The sequence below is a fragment of the Nicotiana tabacum genome, chromosome 4 (assembly GCF_000715075.1).
Source record: "Nicotiana tabacum cultivar K326 chromosome 4, ASM71507v2, whole genome shotgun sequence".
Classification (NCBI taxonomy): domain Eukaryota; kingdom Viridiplantae; phylum Streptophyta; class Magnoliopsida; order Solanales; family Solanaceae; genus Nicotiana; species Nicotiana tabacum.
In genome coordinates, this window is record NC_134083.1 from 146,683,239 (window position 1) to 146,700,891 (window position 17,653).

General features: G+C 35.9%; 1 protein-coding gene and 1 non-coding gene across 2 annotated transcripts; one reads left to right on the forward strand and one right to left on the reverse strand.

Moving 5' to 3' along the window:
• Positions 1–3,244: 3,244 nt before the first annotated feature.
• LOC107805686 (uncharacterized) lies at positions 3,245–6,342 on the reverse strand. The gene is made up of 2 exons (XR_012709009.1): positions 5,847–6,342; positions 3,245–3,710 (listed from the first exon to the last, which is right to left on the reverse strand). It is a non-coding gene; the product is annotated as an uncharacterized LOC107805686 (transcript).
• Positions 6,343–7,306: 964 nt separating this feature from the next.
• Positions 7,307–17,644, forward strand: LOC107805684 (adenylate kinase, chloroplastic). Its single transcript, XM_016629757.2, has 7 exons — positions 7,307–7,618; positions 7,704–7,802; positions 14,458–14,586; positions 14,722–14,856; positions 15,087–15,233; positions 15,751–15,825; positions 17,357–17,644. Exons 1-7 carry the CDS (start codon positions 7,403–7,405, stop codon positions 17,474–17,476), a joined length of 921 nt encoding a protein of 306 aa, XP_016485243.1. The 5' UTR covers positions 7,307–7,402; the 3' UTR covers positions 17,477–17,644.
• Positions 17,645–17,653: the final 9 nt, after the last annotated feature.

Here is a 17,653-nt window from a genome sequence, read left to right on the forward strand (position 1 = left end):
AGTTATAACACTTAAAGACTATTTCTAGATGTTTCCTCATACGTGTGAGCATGTGAAGGAAAATGTATTTTCTTTATTTTTTTGTATATTCTGATTAGTTAGTTAGAATAGTACAAATTAGAGTAGTACACGTAGCCTAGCATAACAGATTTAGATTCTTTCTTCTTGTACAAATATATACGCAGCTGTTAATAAAATCACACCGAAAATTTTCACAATATTGGACTCTTCCAATTCCTACATTATATTATCCAACATGAGTAGTTTATTTATTTACGGGTAGGAAAGCGCATAATAGCGGTACAATATATGCAAATCTTTAGGACACAAATTATTGTTTAATTTCTCGTAATGTAATTACATCACAAGTTAAAAATTCAAAGAAGAAAGGTCATAATTATAAATTATTGTAAGATTGTTTTGAATATTTACTTGTTGGAAGTAAATATTAAAGTTAATAACCTTTTTAATGAGTTAGTATGATATTTTCCCAAAAGAAGAAAACGAATTACCAAAAGAGCAGGAAAAAAAAAGGAATATTGTTAAGTTAAGAAATTTATTCTGTTACTTAAAACGCTTATACGAAGTCACAACAATATACATATAGCATAGCATAATCAAGAACTGACTCTTCCAATTAGGTATGAGTATAAATATTATTCATGTACCAAAAATAATTATATTATTCCTGAACAAATAATTTGTCTAATAGAGTAAGACAATCAGACAAAGGATCTCAGTAACCATATTTTCCTTCTATGTATAATACTATATACTCAGCATAATTATTACTTTCTATGTATACTATGCTTCAAAAGTATATAAATACATGTAAAACTTAGTTAGATCCTGTCATATTTCTGAATAGAAAAATATATATACACTCAAAATATTCGTCAATTCTTGAGATGGCAAAGGCTATATTGGCTTTTGTTTTTCTGTTTAGCTTAGTTTTTTGCAATTTTAGCCATATGGGAAGATGTGTGGAAGTGGAAAAACAGAGTGTGATTGGGACAAAACAGCAAGTGCCACAAGGATGCAACAGTGCAGCAGATTGTGTCTCTTTCTGCAAAATTATTGGTTTCCAAAGCTGTGGATGTGATGCCAACAAGCATTGTTGTTGCGTTATTCCACCCCCTAGTGCTTAAGAAGCAATGATCTGGATTTTTTTAATTTTTTTTTTCTAGATTTACTTTGGATGTTTTTTTATTTCTATGAAACGTGAAGATTTATATATTTATTATAAGCTTGATCATTTTGAGAATTTCCACTTGTTTGTTGGGTACTTAGATTATTGCATTTCACATAAAATCTAAATAAGAGGAGACTTTGCAAACCTGTGCAAGTTGGAGTTGTTAATTTGTGTATTAAACCGTAATGTTATTTAATGTCACTTAGCAGTTAGCACCTCGAATTTACTCGTTTCCCTTTGTTAGATACTCAAAAGGCAAGATAAAATTTGGGTCACATGTTATAGAGTAGATTCGTGGAAACACTTGAATTTATTATTGGAATAAACCTTGTTTTCAACTCTTGACTAATCTTAATCCTAGAGGTGAAATCCTAGTCTTGAAATACAAGATGGAGGTTTTAAGGCCAACGTCGACGATTGACAACATATGAAGAAGAAGTAAGACCATGTAATATAAAAGTATCAAACACATATCGGTGCATCGTTTGCCTTATTCTTCTTAGATGCCAACGCTTGTTAATCATGATTTGGTGAAATTGAATTCTAATTAAAAGGTTCATATGTTTATTTCACTTGTTCAAACGTAATGGGTGTAAAATGTTGCCATTGTGTCATGCTAATTATGTGTGTACAAATGAAACCGGTAAACCGCACCAACCCGATAATCCGAGTCAAACCGAGAAAAAAAACCCGATTATGATTTGGTTTTAATTAAAAAAAGTCAAACCGAAACCAAACCAACTCGACATTGTATGTATAGGAGTTTTAAATATATTTAATACATAAAAATATTTATTGTAGTGTAGTTTATAAATATTTCTTAAGTTTTTTCATAGTTTTATCTTTTAACGTATTATTTCAAGCTTGGACTTATAATTTTTGGATGCTCCAATAAGTTTTATAGTCCATAAATGTTAGTAACTCAAATAAATCCTAAACCAAAATCAAATCAATACTAATGCTAATAAAAGACATTCAATTCAATTGTACTACGAATGAAAATAGTGTTGGATATATATTTTTTAGCTTATTCATGGTTTAGATATAATGCATAACTTAGTGTTTAGTCATGTAAATAATAATACTTATTAGTCGTACTTATTTTAGCAACTTATTAGTAATTTTAAATTATGTTTGTTTTCATTATGGCTTATTAATAATATTTATTTTATGCGATTTTATTATCTTTATTGTTGAATATTTTAGTACAATGTCATAACTCATCTCATATTTATGTTATTTTATTGAAAAAGACCTTATATAGTTCTGTCTTACTAGTATTAAAGAAATATTTAGAGCACAAATTCTATGTTTTGTGCTATGAAGACTGGAAAAAACCCGAGAAAAACCTAGATTAAAAAACCTAATTTTTATTGGTTTGGTCTGATCTTTAGTTTATACCTGTTTTAATTTTTAAATAATTTTACGTGTTTGCCCACTCAGTGCTTTCTTTTCTAGAAGCAAGAAGAATTTGATGCAATGCTATATCAAGTTTTAGAGATACAATTATTAGCTTCTGTTATCGCTACGAGTTTATCAAGAAGTCTGTTATTTTTAAGAGAAAAATATATAAAATTTTGATATGGTAAGTTTGTAGGTTTCTTAAATAGATGTCTGGAAAAACTATTGATGCTTGATGAGATCATTAACCAGGTGCAATCCCTACTAGTGTCAAATCTAAGACTAAAATTCAGAATCCCAATCTCAATTTGGGAAAAAAGGTCTTCCCAGCACCTCCCTCATCAAGTTGGCAAGAGAAGACAGAGCTTACAGCCTTCTAATTTAATTGCAATACTGCCTCAATAACTCGGATTGCATTTTCATGACCTGTTGTAGGAGGCAACACACACTACAATAAAAGAGTGACACCATTTAACTTTGCTTACTTATCTACCTATAACTTCAACACATAAATGTCACTGCATTCAGAGTGTGGGTTTCAGAATATATTCATGAGAATCCACTTACAACACACACGGTAGCTTTTCGTTTGAGCAGAAACTGATAGAAATTGCACTCTTAGGCAGACATTGTTTCATAAAAGCCAACGGGTAGACAAAATTCTAAGCAAATTATTCAAACCATACTTCAATATGAAACACAATGGGATGAGGTGGAAGCTATCTAAGAAGGCAGTAGGTGTCCACTGCTAAAGCAGAATAAACTTGGTAAGGCATTTTTCCCCTCCTTATAAGCTTCTCAATGTCAGTAAGCATCATTTAATTCATGTAGGATACGCCCAGATGCCTTTGATATGTTACAGCACCAAAACATGTGCAAGTACAAAAGAGATTCCTGCTCAACTATGCAGGGAATTGATACATTCTCATGTGATCTATGTCAATTTCAACTGCATTTTCACACTATTAAGATAAGAGGGGGAAAAAACTATATCTCAGAGGTGATCGATATTGCAACTCTTTTTCCTTCAGAACATCCTCTGTTTCTATCCCCAAAGAACCCAAATGATGTATTTGAGCAAATGACTTCAAAGCATTCTGCAGTTCTTGATTTTTCCCTGCCAGATACACAGAAGTCTCATTTAATCTTCCAGGACTAGCCCATATGATGTTGAATAAGTTCAGAATCAAATCCAGTAATTCCTAGGCCACCATAAAAGGGAACACATGAAAACAAGTCTCCACGTCCATTATACATACGCAGCACATATAGTACAAGACAAAGCCTCGCTTTATCAAGTTTCTTGTGTAAGACAAGCCCCATTTAAAGCAATCCAGCCAAAAGAGGATACTGAGTGGGTGTGTTACTTTTTTTTTCTTTTTGATTGGTGATACTGTAGGGGGTGTTTTCGCTAACTTTCAGAGCCTATTGTCAATTTGCCTCCAACTAGCTTCTTTTAACTTGATGTCACAGTATATTTACCTGCGGACTCATGCAGCCACTGCAAAGAATCTACCTGATCTAATACCACCTTCACTTCCTAACAACCAAGTTGGCGATGCTTAGTTCAAAAGTACCATGCCAGAGAAATGTTTTTTTTTTCCTATTTTTAATTCCATAACAGAAGAAATGTTTTTTTTTCCTATTTTTAATTCCATAACAGAAGAAATGTTTTGAAATCTCTAACAACATTCTGGAAGGGCATAGAGGGGAAAACGGTCCCAACGCAAGCACATAAAAGATTGTTGGACCAATATCAACTATTCTATGCAGCAGCCTTCAGAAGGATCAGCATTACCAAACAAAACTATTAAACTACTTTTGACGAATAAGCAGATTCTGATTCCAGAACCTTTTAATCTAAAGGATGTAATCAGAAAACTCTTCACAAACCAATAGCAAAGCTTTCGTTCTCTAGGCCAATTATACAAGTGAATCGGAAGCGGACTACCCACCCTATCTTAATAACTAGATGCTTCAGTGATCACACAAGAAGGTTAAATATGTTAGCAAATATTTACTGTGTTCCTACATCTGGGAATCCATAACAACAACCCAGTGCACATCTGGGAATCCATAAAGTCCACAAAAACATTTACATCACTGTTCATATTTCAAGTTGCACCAAGCCACCAAGAGCTCAAAAATTCCAAAACTCTAAGGGGCTGTTTGATTAAGGGTGCCCCCCCTGTGATAGATAAATAATCTACTTTCAAATTCTCAACTACATTCTACCACATTAGTCTGCCTTCCTTTTGCCCTTAGAATCTCCCCAATTATGTAGTGCGGAAGTTTTCCGCTTCACGGCCCAAAATCTTGTTAAAAAACGGAACATTACAAACTGAATTGAGTAGGAATATCACTAACCCAAGAACATAAATTCTTCATATCCATCAAAACCTAAGTCTCAATCAGATCCCTCAAAATCCCAAATTTCTACACTGGGAAAAAAACATTTCCAATCAACCCAATTGGAGAAGTAGTCTTCAAAGGACTTTGTTTTCTTCTTCATTTCATAAGAAATTTTTTCTATACTTACATATGTCCTACTCACCATTTTTCCTTTTCCTGAGAATTATAATTTTTCCCAAAAAGATAATCATCTAACCAATCCTAAATATTTCAAACAATCAAATAAGATCTTGTATCCATATAAACAACAACAACTATGCCTCAATCCCAAACAAGTTGAGGTAATCCTCACTGACCATGTAACTCCATTTAAATCATCTCATGCAAATACAAATTAATGTTACTCTATTTAGATCATCTCAAGTCAATATTATGCAAATACAAATAGAAAGTATTAGAAGTTCTGTAAACGTATAAAATCTTTTAAAGGCTAAACAACTTATACAAAGCATAAGACCCAGAGTAGAAGTGCTAACATCTAACTCTCCTTTACTAATATGTATCGTCTATATAGATCTTTGTCTTCTGATGAGCCTTATTTTTTGCTTAGTCTGCATGGCTCCCTAGAAACGGTAGGTCCTGAGACAACTTCCTTCCCTATGATTTTAGATATACCTTCTTCACCCCATATAAACCTTATACTGAAAAATACATTTAAACTCAGCCCAAATGAAGAAATTATCCTTTATACCATCTTTTTTTTTCCAGCCAACTTTTAAAAAAAAAAAAAAAAAAAGGATACGATAAGAGAAAATATACGCACAACAGAACCTTAACATTGAATTAGAATTCAGTCAAATAAAAATTTCGGTAACATTTGAAATTTTCAAATTATACGTACAGGAAATCCAAAGCCGATTAATTATCTTAGCAATTGCTGGTACTGGATTCACCGTGATCCTCCAATTTACAACAATGGTGAACCTTCTTATTTGATTGATTTTTATTTTCATCGTCATCGCTGTCATCCTCATCAAAAGGCTTTTCCTTGTGAAATATACAGCAAATCTTAGAGCTCTTCTTGTTGAGGAATTCGTTATCCACTGTACCTGGCTTCCATGAAACGCTCTTCTTCTTCGGCTTCAATTTCAGAGTTAGGGTTTCTGTTGTATGCTGCTGCTGTTCAGACGATGATGAGGAGGAGGATTCTGATGAGTTGTTTAGGGTTAGGGTTATTGTTGTTGTTCCGGTGGTCGCCGGTAATGGTAGTTGTCTTGCGTTTCTCGCCATTGTCGGGGCTCCGGTCCTAGCGGTTCTTCTTCTCCTTTCAAATGTCGGTTAACACTTAACAAAAGGCCAACTTGTTTGAATTCCTCGTCACACTTTATTCAATGAAATAGTTGTGTTTTTTTCTACTTTATTTCTTTAGGGTCAATAATATAACAGATGTAAAATCAAAGGCAACTTTTCCTTAAAAAAATTGATTTTTTCTAAAGTTTTTACTTCCAATAAATTATTGTGTTTCTTATTTGAATTTTTTCTATCTAAAGTTTGAACTAGAGACATTTGATTGAGCAAGCTATCTTATTCATTTCATCATATTTCTTAGCAGTATATTTTTGTACTCATGATCATTTGGTACGCGGACTAAATTATCCAGAGATTATAATTTTGAGATTATAATCCCAGTACTATTTTATACTACATGAAAGATGGGATAAAATAATCTCACATTTGATGAGATAAAGTAGATAAGATGGGATATCCTGGATTAAGTCTGGGATTAAATTTATAACTTGTTTGGTTGGCGGTATAACATCCAACCAAACAAGGTATAAATTTCATCCTACACATTATCCCACCTTATATCTCATACCAAACCAAACGACCCCTTAGTTTTTAGGGATAATAATAAGTATATAGTTATAAAATGACTCTCCGAGGCTCATATCATTGTTTCCCCTTTACCCAATCCAATCCACAACCTTATGCATTAGAGGTTGTTTTGTATGTGTTCAAGTTATATTGGTATTATAACCTTGGAATTATAATATGGAAATTAAATAATAATATCATTATTTAGGAATATACTTTTATTCATAATTAATTTGTTTCATTAGACTAAAAAGGAGTTATATGAGATATTATATAAAATAAGTGTCTAATTTTACGTAAGATAAACTTGCATAATTTTTTATTTTTATTTTTAATCTTGACTTCCTTAAAAGTCTTCGGCAGAAGAGCTTTAGGAAATGGCATTTTTGTTATTTTATTAGTTTATCTAATTCCTAGAATGTTAACCCATTAACAATATCTAAATATACATCTTATATATCCATATTTTAAAAAAGAAAATAAGGAAACAATTCCCACAAAATTACAACAAAAACATATAAATAAATTCACCTAACCAGGCACAAGAGGAGATAGAGAAAGGGACAGCAGAGAGCAGCAGCCATGGCTTCTTGCTCCTCTCTCAGCTTCACACCAATCTCCTCAAACTCCGACCCCCAAAAGCATTCCTTCTCTTCATTAGTCCCTTCTTACCTTTCTCACCTACCCTTTACTTCCTCCCACTTGTCATTTTCTAAATCTTCTTCCCTTCACTCACGTCAAACCCTTTTCAGAACTCATTGCCGGAGAGTTCCGCCTCCCAACGGTGCCAGTTTCCTGGTATTTCGAGCTTTGAATTGCATACCCTTTTGATTATTTCAGCTAATTTTGAGTTATGATTTGAATCTTGATTTCTAAAATTTAGGTTTTGGGATGTGCTCAAAAGGCAGAGCCTTTGAGGATAATGATATCTGGTGCTCCTGCTTCTGGGAAAGGAACACAATGCGAGCTCATTACCGACAAGGTACTAGTTCTATTCTTTGTGTAAAAGTTTTGATTTTTCTTTTCCTAATGAGTTTGTCTAGGATTTGTAGTATGCATTTGGACAAATTTGAGCTGAAGCTGAAAAAAAGAGAGAAAGATTACTCTGAAATTGAATTTGACTGTGAACTTGCTTAAGTTGAACTTGGGTTTCAATAGATCTAATAGCTTTTTGGAAAAACATGTTAGTGAAAGCTAAAGATTTGTGACTGAAAGTTAGGAAATAATTCTGCAGTTAAAATTCACCTATGCACCTTCATACCACTATTATGACTTGAAGTAATCATTCCAAGTTTGAAGTTCAATTTCTTTCGGAAGACATGTGAAACAAACTTCGAATTTGCAAATAAAGTAAGTGTCACGATCCAAAACTAGAGGGGCCGGTGACTGGCACTCGATGAGCCTGACACTCGTCGAGCAAATCCTTAATCCTGACAAATCAACAAACCACAAACATATATCGGGGATCCAGACATCCCCGTGCATCACGCATATGTAAAAATGGGCATCGGTTGTTCCCGTAACATCAGAACATCTATATTAAAAAATATGAATGACACCCAAAAAGGGCCCAATGGCATCGCATAGCCCAAATAAGCTTTGACGAGGGGCGTTGTTCAAACTCTATCTCATAAGCATGCATATCTATCCATAGGGAGTATAGAACTTCTAAAGAGTTCATTGTACAAAATAGAAATGGGTCGTCACCTAACAAATGATTAAAGGAAGAAAATGTCAATAGAGGCCGCCACCGGTCTAGGATGGGCTCACCACCGAAACTATGAATGGAGTAGCAAGTCTCACAGACAACCTCTAAAAGTTGAGACAAGTCCTTTGAGAAAATTTGCACTTGTATCAAATGTCATAACTTAGAAAACTTAAACATATCATATGCAATATCCATTTTCAAGTCATAAACATGTAGAGATCATATGAAAACTTAATTATCTAATAAGGATCATATGAAAGCTTATTTGAAACATAACTTGTGCCTGTAGGCCTTTTAACACAATCATAGCTCACGAGAGTCATAAAACATCGTTATCGTAACATTTTTATACTTAGGGTCGTGTGCATATCACGACATCAGATTAGTAACCATCCGATTGGCTAGGGAAGGACGTCCCAACTCCCTATTGTATGACACAAAAGAGATTAGGGATGATGGCACACCTACCTATGTGCCATTACACTTTGAGGGCGCGCCACAAGCTGCAATTACCCACACTTGCACGTGTGGTTTAGGGATAACACCACAGAACTTTGGTTGCGAGTATACACGCAAATATCAAAAGCATCATTCCAAAATATTCATCATAGTCATAACAACAAAAAATATATTTCATCATAGTCGTTGTGAAATGGCTCATATGGGCCTCAACATAAATATTATCAAACTTTGATAATATCAACATTTTATATTACCTTGACATAATGGGCATGATTATTCTTAGTATTTGAATCAAAGCAAGAACTAATTTTGTCCTCGTATTCATCGTAAAACATGCTTTAGAAACACTTGAATATATTATACAAAATTCTAGAATTTCATAAGCATCAGTCATACACAACATTTCAAAATGGTGTTAGTTGCACGAGCTTATCGCCACATCCACAAATTCATAGTTAACAATTTCAGATAGTCTTTCATGCATTCTATCAAATATTAAACATGCATACCTTTAGTTAGCTTAGTGACAATAGGGCTACAAGATCAAGAACATGCCCGCAATGATTGATCTACATCATTAGCATCATAATAGGGTCAATTTCACTCTAGTTATGTAAAAGAGGGTAAATTTAGCCCATGGGGTTTTTGCCTTAGGCCAACCCAATCCTCAAACATGGCCATGGGGTGAGTTCCGGCTCTAAGCCCTCTCACATCAACCAATCCCACAATATTCAATTTATCCATATGCTATTAAAACCATACCCATGAGTAAGGAGTGATTACCTTAATGTGGTCACATCCCATATTGAGTGTTCTTGGAGTATGGATCGGGAGTTGCAAAATCTAATCAAAATTATGATTGTTGGTGTCAGAATTAGCATTGGAATTAGTTGAATTGTGTGACCATCACATCTAAAAGTTTAAGCTGTTAGATAGAGCACACTTTTATTTACTTAATTATGTCTTCAAGCACCTAAACAACCAAATATGGTCTACCTTTGTGTTAGGAGGCCTTGAGGTGAAAACCCTTGTTTTGGAACGTGCTCTTGCTTGGAAGCAGTGTTGTAAGAGGCACGCTTAAGCCCTAAAGCGAGGCTCAAAACATGTTGAGCGCTTCGCCTCGCTTTGCGGGCGCTTCATTGTCGCATCAAGGCTCTAAGGCAAAGGCACGCTCAAGCCCTAAAGCGAGGCTCAAAATATGTTCAGCGCTTCGCCTCGCTTTGCGGGCGTTTCGGTGTCATATCAAGGCTCTAAGGCATATTTTCCTTGCCAATGAGTGTAATCCTGAAAATGCGACTAAACAATTGATATTTGACTTTATCGTTATTTTTTCTTCAATTTTTTTGTCCATATATTTGTTATTCATGCTTATAATTATTGGTCTTGGACAACATATACATATTTTTACTTTTTCCTCCAGTTATGCCTTTTTCATTAAAGCCCACGCTTTATTTGCGCTTTGCGCTTAAAGCCCCAACGGGCCTTAAAGCTTTTTTGCGCTTTTCGCCTTTGATAACACTGTTTGGAAGAGTGAAAGATGGGAGAAAATATGAAGTTGGGTGATATTTATGGTGGAGGGTTTTGGAAAAGGCATGTAGCAATCGCCGGACAAGGGCTACAACCACATCATTAGAGGACTGGGGTCGGACTAAGTGTCACGACTCGAAATCTCACCCGTCGTGATGACGCCTATCTCAATATTCGGCAAGCCGACATAATTAATAGCCCACAATATCTTTTAAATACTGAAAACATCATAATTAAGTTTAAGAGAGAATCGCACAAATACTGGATATAAATACACTCCCAAAATTCGGTGTCACTGAGTACATGAGCATCTATGCATTACAAGTCTGGAAAACACGGTCTATAATAGTCTAAGACCAAATACAGTAAACAAGGAGATAGGGAAGGAGAGACAAGGTTTGCGAAACATGAGAGCTACCTCTGAATCTCCGAAAAATCAACTGTGTGAAAGAATCAACACCCACTATGTCCGAGATCACCTGGATCTGCACACGAAGTGCAGGGTGTAGTATTAATACAACCAACTCAGTAAATAACAATAATAAATGAGAACTGAAGGTAGTGACGAGCTTCACAGCTAAATCCAAATACAAAAAATTTCAACATAAAAGGGTAGGCATGCTCTCAAGTTCAACATTTAAAATTTCACAATAATTTCATATCAACTTTGATTGAAACAGAAGAAATTGTCTTTTAGAAATTTTTCCAAAACAGTCATATATGACAGCTGAAATGCACCAACAATGAAATCAATGCATCTTCTCAGAGTAACAGTCACTCAGTCCTCCCATTCACTCCAACCTCACAATCACTCTTTCCTCATAGTCACTCATCACTCGGCACTCGCACTCGGCACTCGCATTCAGTAGGTACCTGCGCTCACTGGGGGTGTGTACAGACTCCAGAGGGGCTCCTTCAGCCCAATCGCTATATCAAGCTAATCATGGCATATAACAATGAAACATGCTGCGGCGTGCAGCCCGATCCCATAAATATCCTCACAATTAGGCCCTAGGCCTCACTCAGTCATCAACCTCTCCCGTCTCTCGGGCTCAAGATGTCATGAAAATCAGCCAAAAAATGATAATATGATGTATCAATAAATAGCAACAGAGACTGAGATATGATATGAAATGAATGAACATGCTTGAGTGTGAAATTACAATTTGAACATATAATTCAACTACAGAAATGACCCCAGTGGATACCAACAATAACAACATATGTCTAAGCATGATTTTTAAGTCTCAGCTCAATTTTCTCTAACACGTAGAGAAAGTACGGATATCAACAAATAATTCAAATACACAGTTCCATGGAATTTGACCAAATCATAATTCTTACGGTCAACTCGACCCTCAAATCTTCAATTAAAGTCTATGAAGATTTCTACTATTTTCAACTCAATCTTTACCCATTTGAACTCAACAATCTTTCCACAAACCTTATTGGTATGTGTATGTATAAGAATCATACTCTTAATCACCCATCTTTACCCAAACTCGAAATTGAAGACTAGGGGTTAGAACCTTTTTTCTTGGGTGAAGATCTTGTGATATTTCCTTGTTGGATTTCAAAGTTTGAACAAGATCTTGATGAACAAAGCACTTGAGCTTCTTCCTCTCTATAGAACACTCCCCCTTCTCTCTAAAAATGTCAGATTTTTGCTCCAAAATGAGCTTCAAGGGCTATAAATCGAAGTTGGGTCGGGTTATAAAAACCCAAAAATGAAGCTCCAAACAGGATATGAGGTCGCATATGCGACCGCAGAATGGATATGCGGTCCGCATATCGGCCGCACAATTGGCCTTCAGAACTTGGAAAAACCTTCTTGGGTTTGCGGTCACTATGCGGCCCGCAGACCTGTTCTGCGGTCGCATAATGAACCGCAGAACAGTTCTGCGGTTGCATAGTCGACCGCAGAATGGCATCCAAAATGCCCCTTACCTGCCTCACTCTGCGGCCATTATGCGGTTCGCGGAGAAATTTCTACAACCTTTGTACTAATTGATCTACCTCGGCACCACAAAACCTTAATTTCTTAGCAAAAATTCTCCGGGGTCGTTACACATAAGTCAACATCCGGTCAACCTTTTCAACTTAAATTCTAAACGTTGGAACTAAGTGTTCCAAATCATTCCAAAACCTCACCGGACCCGAACCAATTACCCCGGCAAGTCACATAACAAATGTAAGGCATAACTTGAGCAGTAAATGGGGGAACGGAGTTGTAATACTCAAAACGACCGGCCGGGTCGTTACACTAAGGAAGTTGCCAGTGCAGCCTTGAGGCTTTTGATAATTAATTTTGTGGCCTCACTCATGGCTTCCAGGTCCACTGTGCTACAATCACAACACCCCTCCTACGATTGTAGCATTAGAGATTATTGAGGGATTCGGCCAAGTTCAATAAGACTACCATCTTGGCCAGCCTCATGCGATCGCGAGTTATGTTCCAAGGATCACTGCCTCATTTTCTCTCTTTGCTGCGACTGTAACATCACTTGATTTTGGGTTATTTTTTTCCTTTTCAATTCTAGATCAATTCTGAACCTCAACGCTCGTAACACATATTTCACCATTCTAAATCTTAGTGTTGTTGAATTATGTAATCGTCTCATCTGAAAGCTTAAACTTTTAGAAAGAGCAGACTTTTAATTACTTAGTTATGTTTTCAACACGCCTCCTCGCATGCGGGAAAAACTATTTTTCTTGTGCCAAACATGTGAAAATTCTTTATGATGATGATGGGTCATGGATGAAGGTGAGACTTGAACTCAGGACCTCTTCTGCTATGATATCATTAACTGTAACCATGTTGTGATTGTTTCATCTAAAAGCATATGCTAATAAAAGAGGTTCACTTGTAATTACTTAAATATGTTTTCAACATGAGTGAATAGGCTCTTGTACGGGTGTTGTTGGCTAGATGAGTTGGGGGCGAGAACGAGAATACTTATCGCAGAGATGATGGGCAATTTAAAATGAGAATACTTGTTGTTTTGTGATCTTCATATTTTCAAACTAAGAATTGTTTCTCTCTTTATTCATTTGGTTAATGCATCTTCTCTAAAATTCGCAAAGTGGTTGGCTAGATGAATCTTAGTGCCCGCAACGAATACACAATTATCAGCATATATCTAGCCAATAAACAAGCATGAACCACCTGTTAATTTTTTTTATGAACATTTGTCAGCCAATAATCAAGCATGAACCACCTGATAATTTTTTTCAACCAGCTAATCGTTTGCACAGACCATATTACTGGACAACCATGTACTTGAACTTGACCAATCTTGCACCAGCTAGGCACTGGCAATTGCTTGCAAATACTTCTTTACTAGTATCTTGCTTACAGTCTCCAGCTCTTGTTTTCTCCAAGATTTTTTGGATTTCTCTAGATATTGTACTACATAGAACCACAAAAGTGGTCACTCAGTTCCAGAGTAGGCTTGAAAAGCTTCGTTCTCTGGCTCATACTACATTATCGAAGGACAATCTTGGTGTACTCAACCAATATAACTTTCCCTGTGCCTATTCAGTTACTAATCTTAGGTATCTTTATTGTGTCTAAAGTGAATTCTCATCAACATTTCCTGTCAATTTGAGATGTTCTCTCATGTGCATTGAGGGCTTAACCAATAGGTGGAAAATGCCTCCCAACCAAAAGCATAAATGTCATAAGCTTTTCTATCTTATTTGTAATGGAAGCCCAGGCTGCTTGAATTCACATGCTTTAAGGGTCTTGGATAATTTGGCATTTGTTTGATCGATGTGCTGGTTAAGTGGTTATTTCTTCCGTCATTTGGGATCATGGGATGTAATTGTACAGTGGTGCCTTGAATATGCTTTTAGTTGCTTCCTATAGCCTCCGTATTCCTCAGTATGTAGTCATTTGTGAGAAGAAATAGCGTCAATCCAGTTTTCATCGTGTGTGCAGTATGGTTTGGTGCATATTGCTGCTGGAGATTTACTGAGGGCAGAAATTGCTGCAGGATCCGAAAATGGGAAGCAAGCAAAGGAATACATGGATAAAGGGAAATTGGTACCGAATGAAATAGTTGTGACGGTAGGTTTACTTCATGCATTGCCTGCTTTGGTTAGTATGTTATTGTTTAGTATGCTACTATGCTTTATAGGTTGGAAACTGTCATTAATTCAGGCAATCTTATTGATTGGTAATAAGTGGTTCCTTCTGGTACAGATGGTCAAAGAGCGGTTAAATGGTCCAGATTCTCAAGAGAAGGGTTGGCTTTTAGATGGATACCCTCGGAGCTCATCTCAAGCCAAAGCACTCAAAGAATTTGGCTTCCAACCAGACCTCTTTATTCTTCTGGAAGTGAGGTTCTGCTGTTGCTATGTGCCTCGTGTTCTTTTGTTTTTCTCTTAGTGAAGTTTCTTTTGTGTAGACCATACGGAAATTATTCCATTACATAACTTAGAGAGATACTTTTAAATACTTTAAGATTCCTTGACCTTTCTTTTGTTTCTCTTGCAGTAGACTGTAACTCCAGGAAGTTTCACTATATAATCACCTTCGTTCTGTCACAAGTTTTATTGTGCGTATAGGTACCTGAAGAGATTCTTGTTGAGAGAGTGGTTGGCCGTAGGCTAGATCCAGTAACGGGGAAAATTTACCATTTGAAGTATTCTCCCCCCGAGACAGAAGAAATTGCTGCTAGGCTTACTCAGCGCTTTGATGACACAGAAGAAAAGGCATGTTTAGTCCATGAATTAATCAACATTACCTTTCTTGGTTACTTATAAAAAATACGGTATCATTCTTGGTTTAACTTTCCTGGTATTTATTTGCAATAGGTTTGATGTGAAGCTTTTGAATCAAATTCCTTCATGTGAAACTCATCTGACTCACAGTTGACAGTTGCCTCCCTTTCGACTCATTAGTTTGCCTTTTAAATAAAGTTATCCTCCTTCTCAGCTCCTTCTCTCTTCCTCACAACTGCAGTCCACCCCCTCCCCCACCCAGCACAAGCAAACTTCACCGCCCTCCAAAAAAAGGTGAAAAATTAGAAATCCAACAGGCAATCTTTGACCTAAAAGGACCGTTTGGACCTGAAAATGCTGCTGCTGTTCTGCAATTTTCCTCTTCAACTAAACCATTTTGTTATGTTCTCTTCTTATTCTGGATTCAGTTTATGTATCTTTAAAGCCAGAAATATATATTATTATAGGCTTGGTTTTTCTATGATCGCTCTTATAATTACTTTTTCAGGTTAAATTGCGTTTGCACACTCACCATCAAAATGTGGAGGCAGTTCTCTCAATGTATAAAGATATCACACTCAAGGTACTCCTTTTGCCAAAATTCTTCTTGAAAAGTTACTTGACCTTAAACTGCGGAATGGAATGGCTGTATTCTGAAACTGTTGAATTTACATAGCAAATAAAAACCACATCAATGATTTATTGCTTGAGAATTTTTGAGGTATTATGGGTCGATGTTATTTTCCTAAAAAGAAAAACGGTATTATGGGTCCGTCAATAAGATATGGATTCTCACTTATACATGCATTATATTTGCTCTAAGAGACGGTAAAGAGTAATCAAATGTTGGTTCAAGTATACCATAAATCTCGTCTTGCTGTCCTTTCTGTCCTTTCTGTTCATTAAGTGACTTTGGTTAGAAAATCATACCAAAGACTGCAATTTTTATTGGACACATAATTGGTAGTGAGGCACAGAAAATCATCTAAGCTTGTGACTAGTGTTGTTGTGGTTATAATCTGCTGTCCTCTACACAGATATTGCTGTGCTGTCTTTTTGATTGATAAATGAGAAGCTCTTTCAGTTTCTTTGATGAAGCATTGCCTTGGCCGCATGATAGTGTCTTAACTACCACTTTCTTCTCCGCCTTCTTTATCCTAGATGCTCTTGTTTGTTCTTCTCTTTCTCGATGCAATTCTTTATCTGTTCAAGTATCTCCTTGCTTATTGAAGAATCTATTCAACTTTCTTATTAATATGTAAAATTTGGTTATAGCCTTGAATAGCTCATTGACTGACACCGTGCAACATCATAAGTAGCTCTGTGGAAAGAGAAGTTAGTTAACATGTCAACCATGGAGCGCTTCGAGTTTTTAGTTGTCTTAATTCCTAAAGCTGCTAGTACATAAACTAGTTGTAGAGAATAAAGAAGTAAGACCTAAATGTATCTAGAGTTTGTGGTCTTAAGTTTCACCTTATTTCCAGTAATACACTTGTCACATCATCGTCAAGGGAACGGAAGTGTGTGATGCAATATAACAAATGAATGCACCCCGATTGGCATCATTATGCTCTATAAAAGGACAGAGGAGCTACAGCAATACCTTGCAAGATTTAAACGTCCAACCTCCTCAGCGCATCCCCCCAACAAAAAAACACTCCACCACCCAAAAGAAAAAAAGAAAAAAGAAAAATCCTTGCTAGGGAAAGTATTTTGAATTGTGAATGTGTAAAATGCAATACCCAGGGCTTTGGTTCAACAAAAATAATACACATAGGATGTGTAATAGATGCACGCCACTAGTTTAAATTTTGCAAGGTGTCAAAGTGAGGTTTTACTGTTATATCCAAATAGTAACTTCTTGAATCTTTCTCATATGAGATGAAAAGAAGCTATTCTTTCTCAATTTGTACCAAACAACTTCAATGAGCGATATTATACTTTTAGCTAAGGGAAGAAGCACATCAATGAAATGGTCCCTCGTACGCTCCTCTATCCCTTACTTGATCGAGACATATTATAGTTCCTCTATTTCCAGGTGCGTGCATGAGTTATCATCTCTTAACCTTAGAAGGGCAATATGCTTCTGCTCTTCTGAATTATTTTTGTTTTAGGTGAATGGAAGTGCTTCGAAGCAGGAGGTATTCGGTCAGATCGATGGTGCATTAACACAGGTTTTAGAACAAAAGCAAGGACTGTGGCAGCATAGAGGAACACAACAAATTAGCATGTAAAGACTGAGGAGTATTATCCAAGGTGAAGAAAAGAGTCTAATCATAGGATGCATTTTGAATTTATCATGAATGTCATTGTTTATTGCCATTCCTCTTGTATTAATATGCTGAAATATCATGTATAGACGAGAATAAGTGAAAAAAGAAAAATTATTTGTCTGGTTTTCAGCTTCTAGT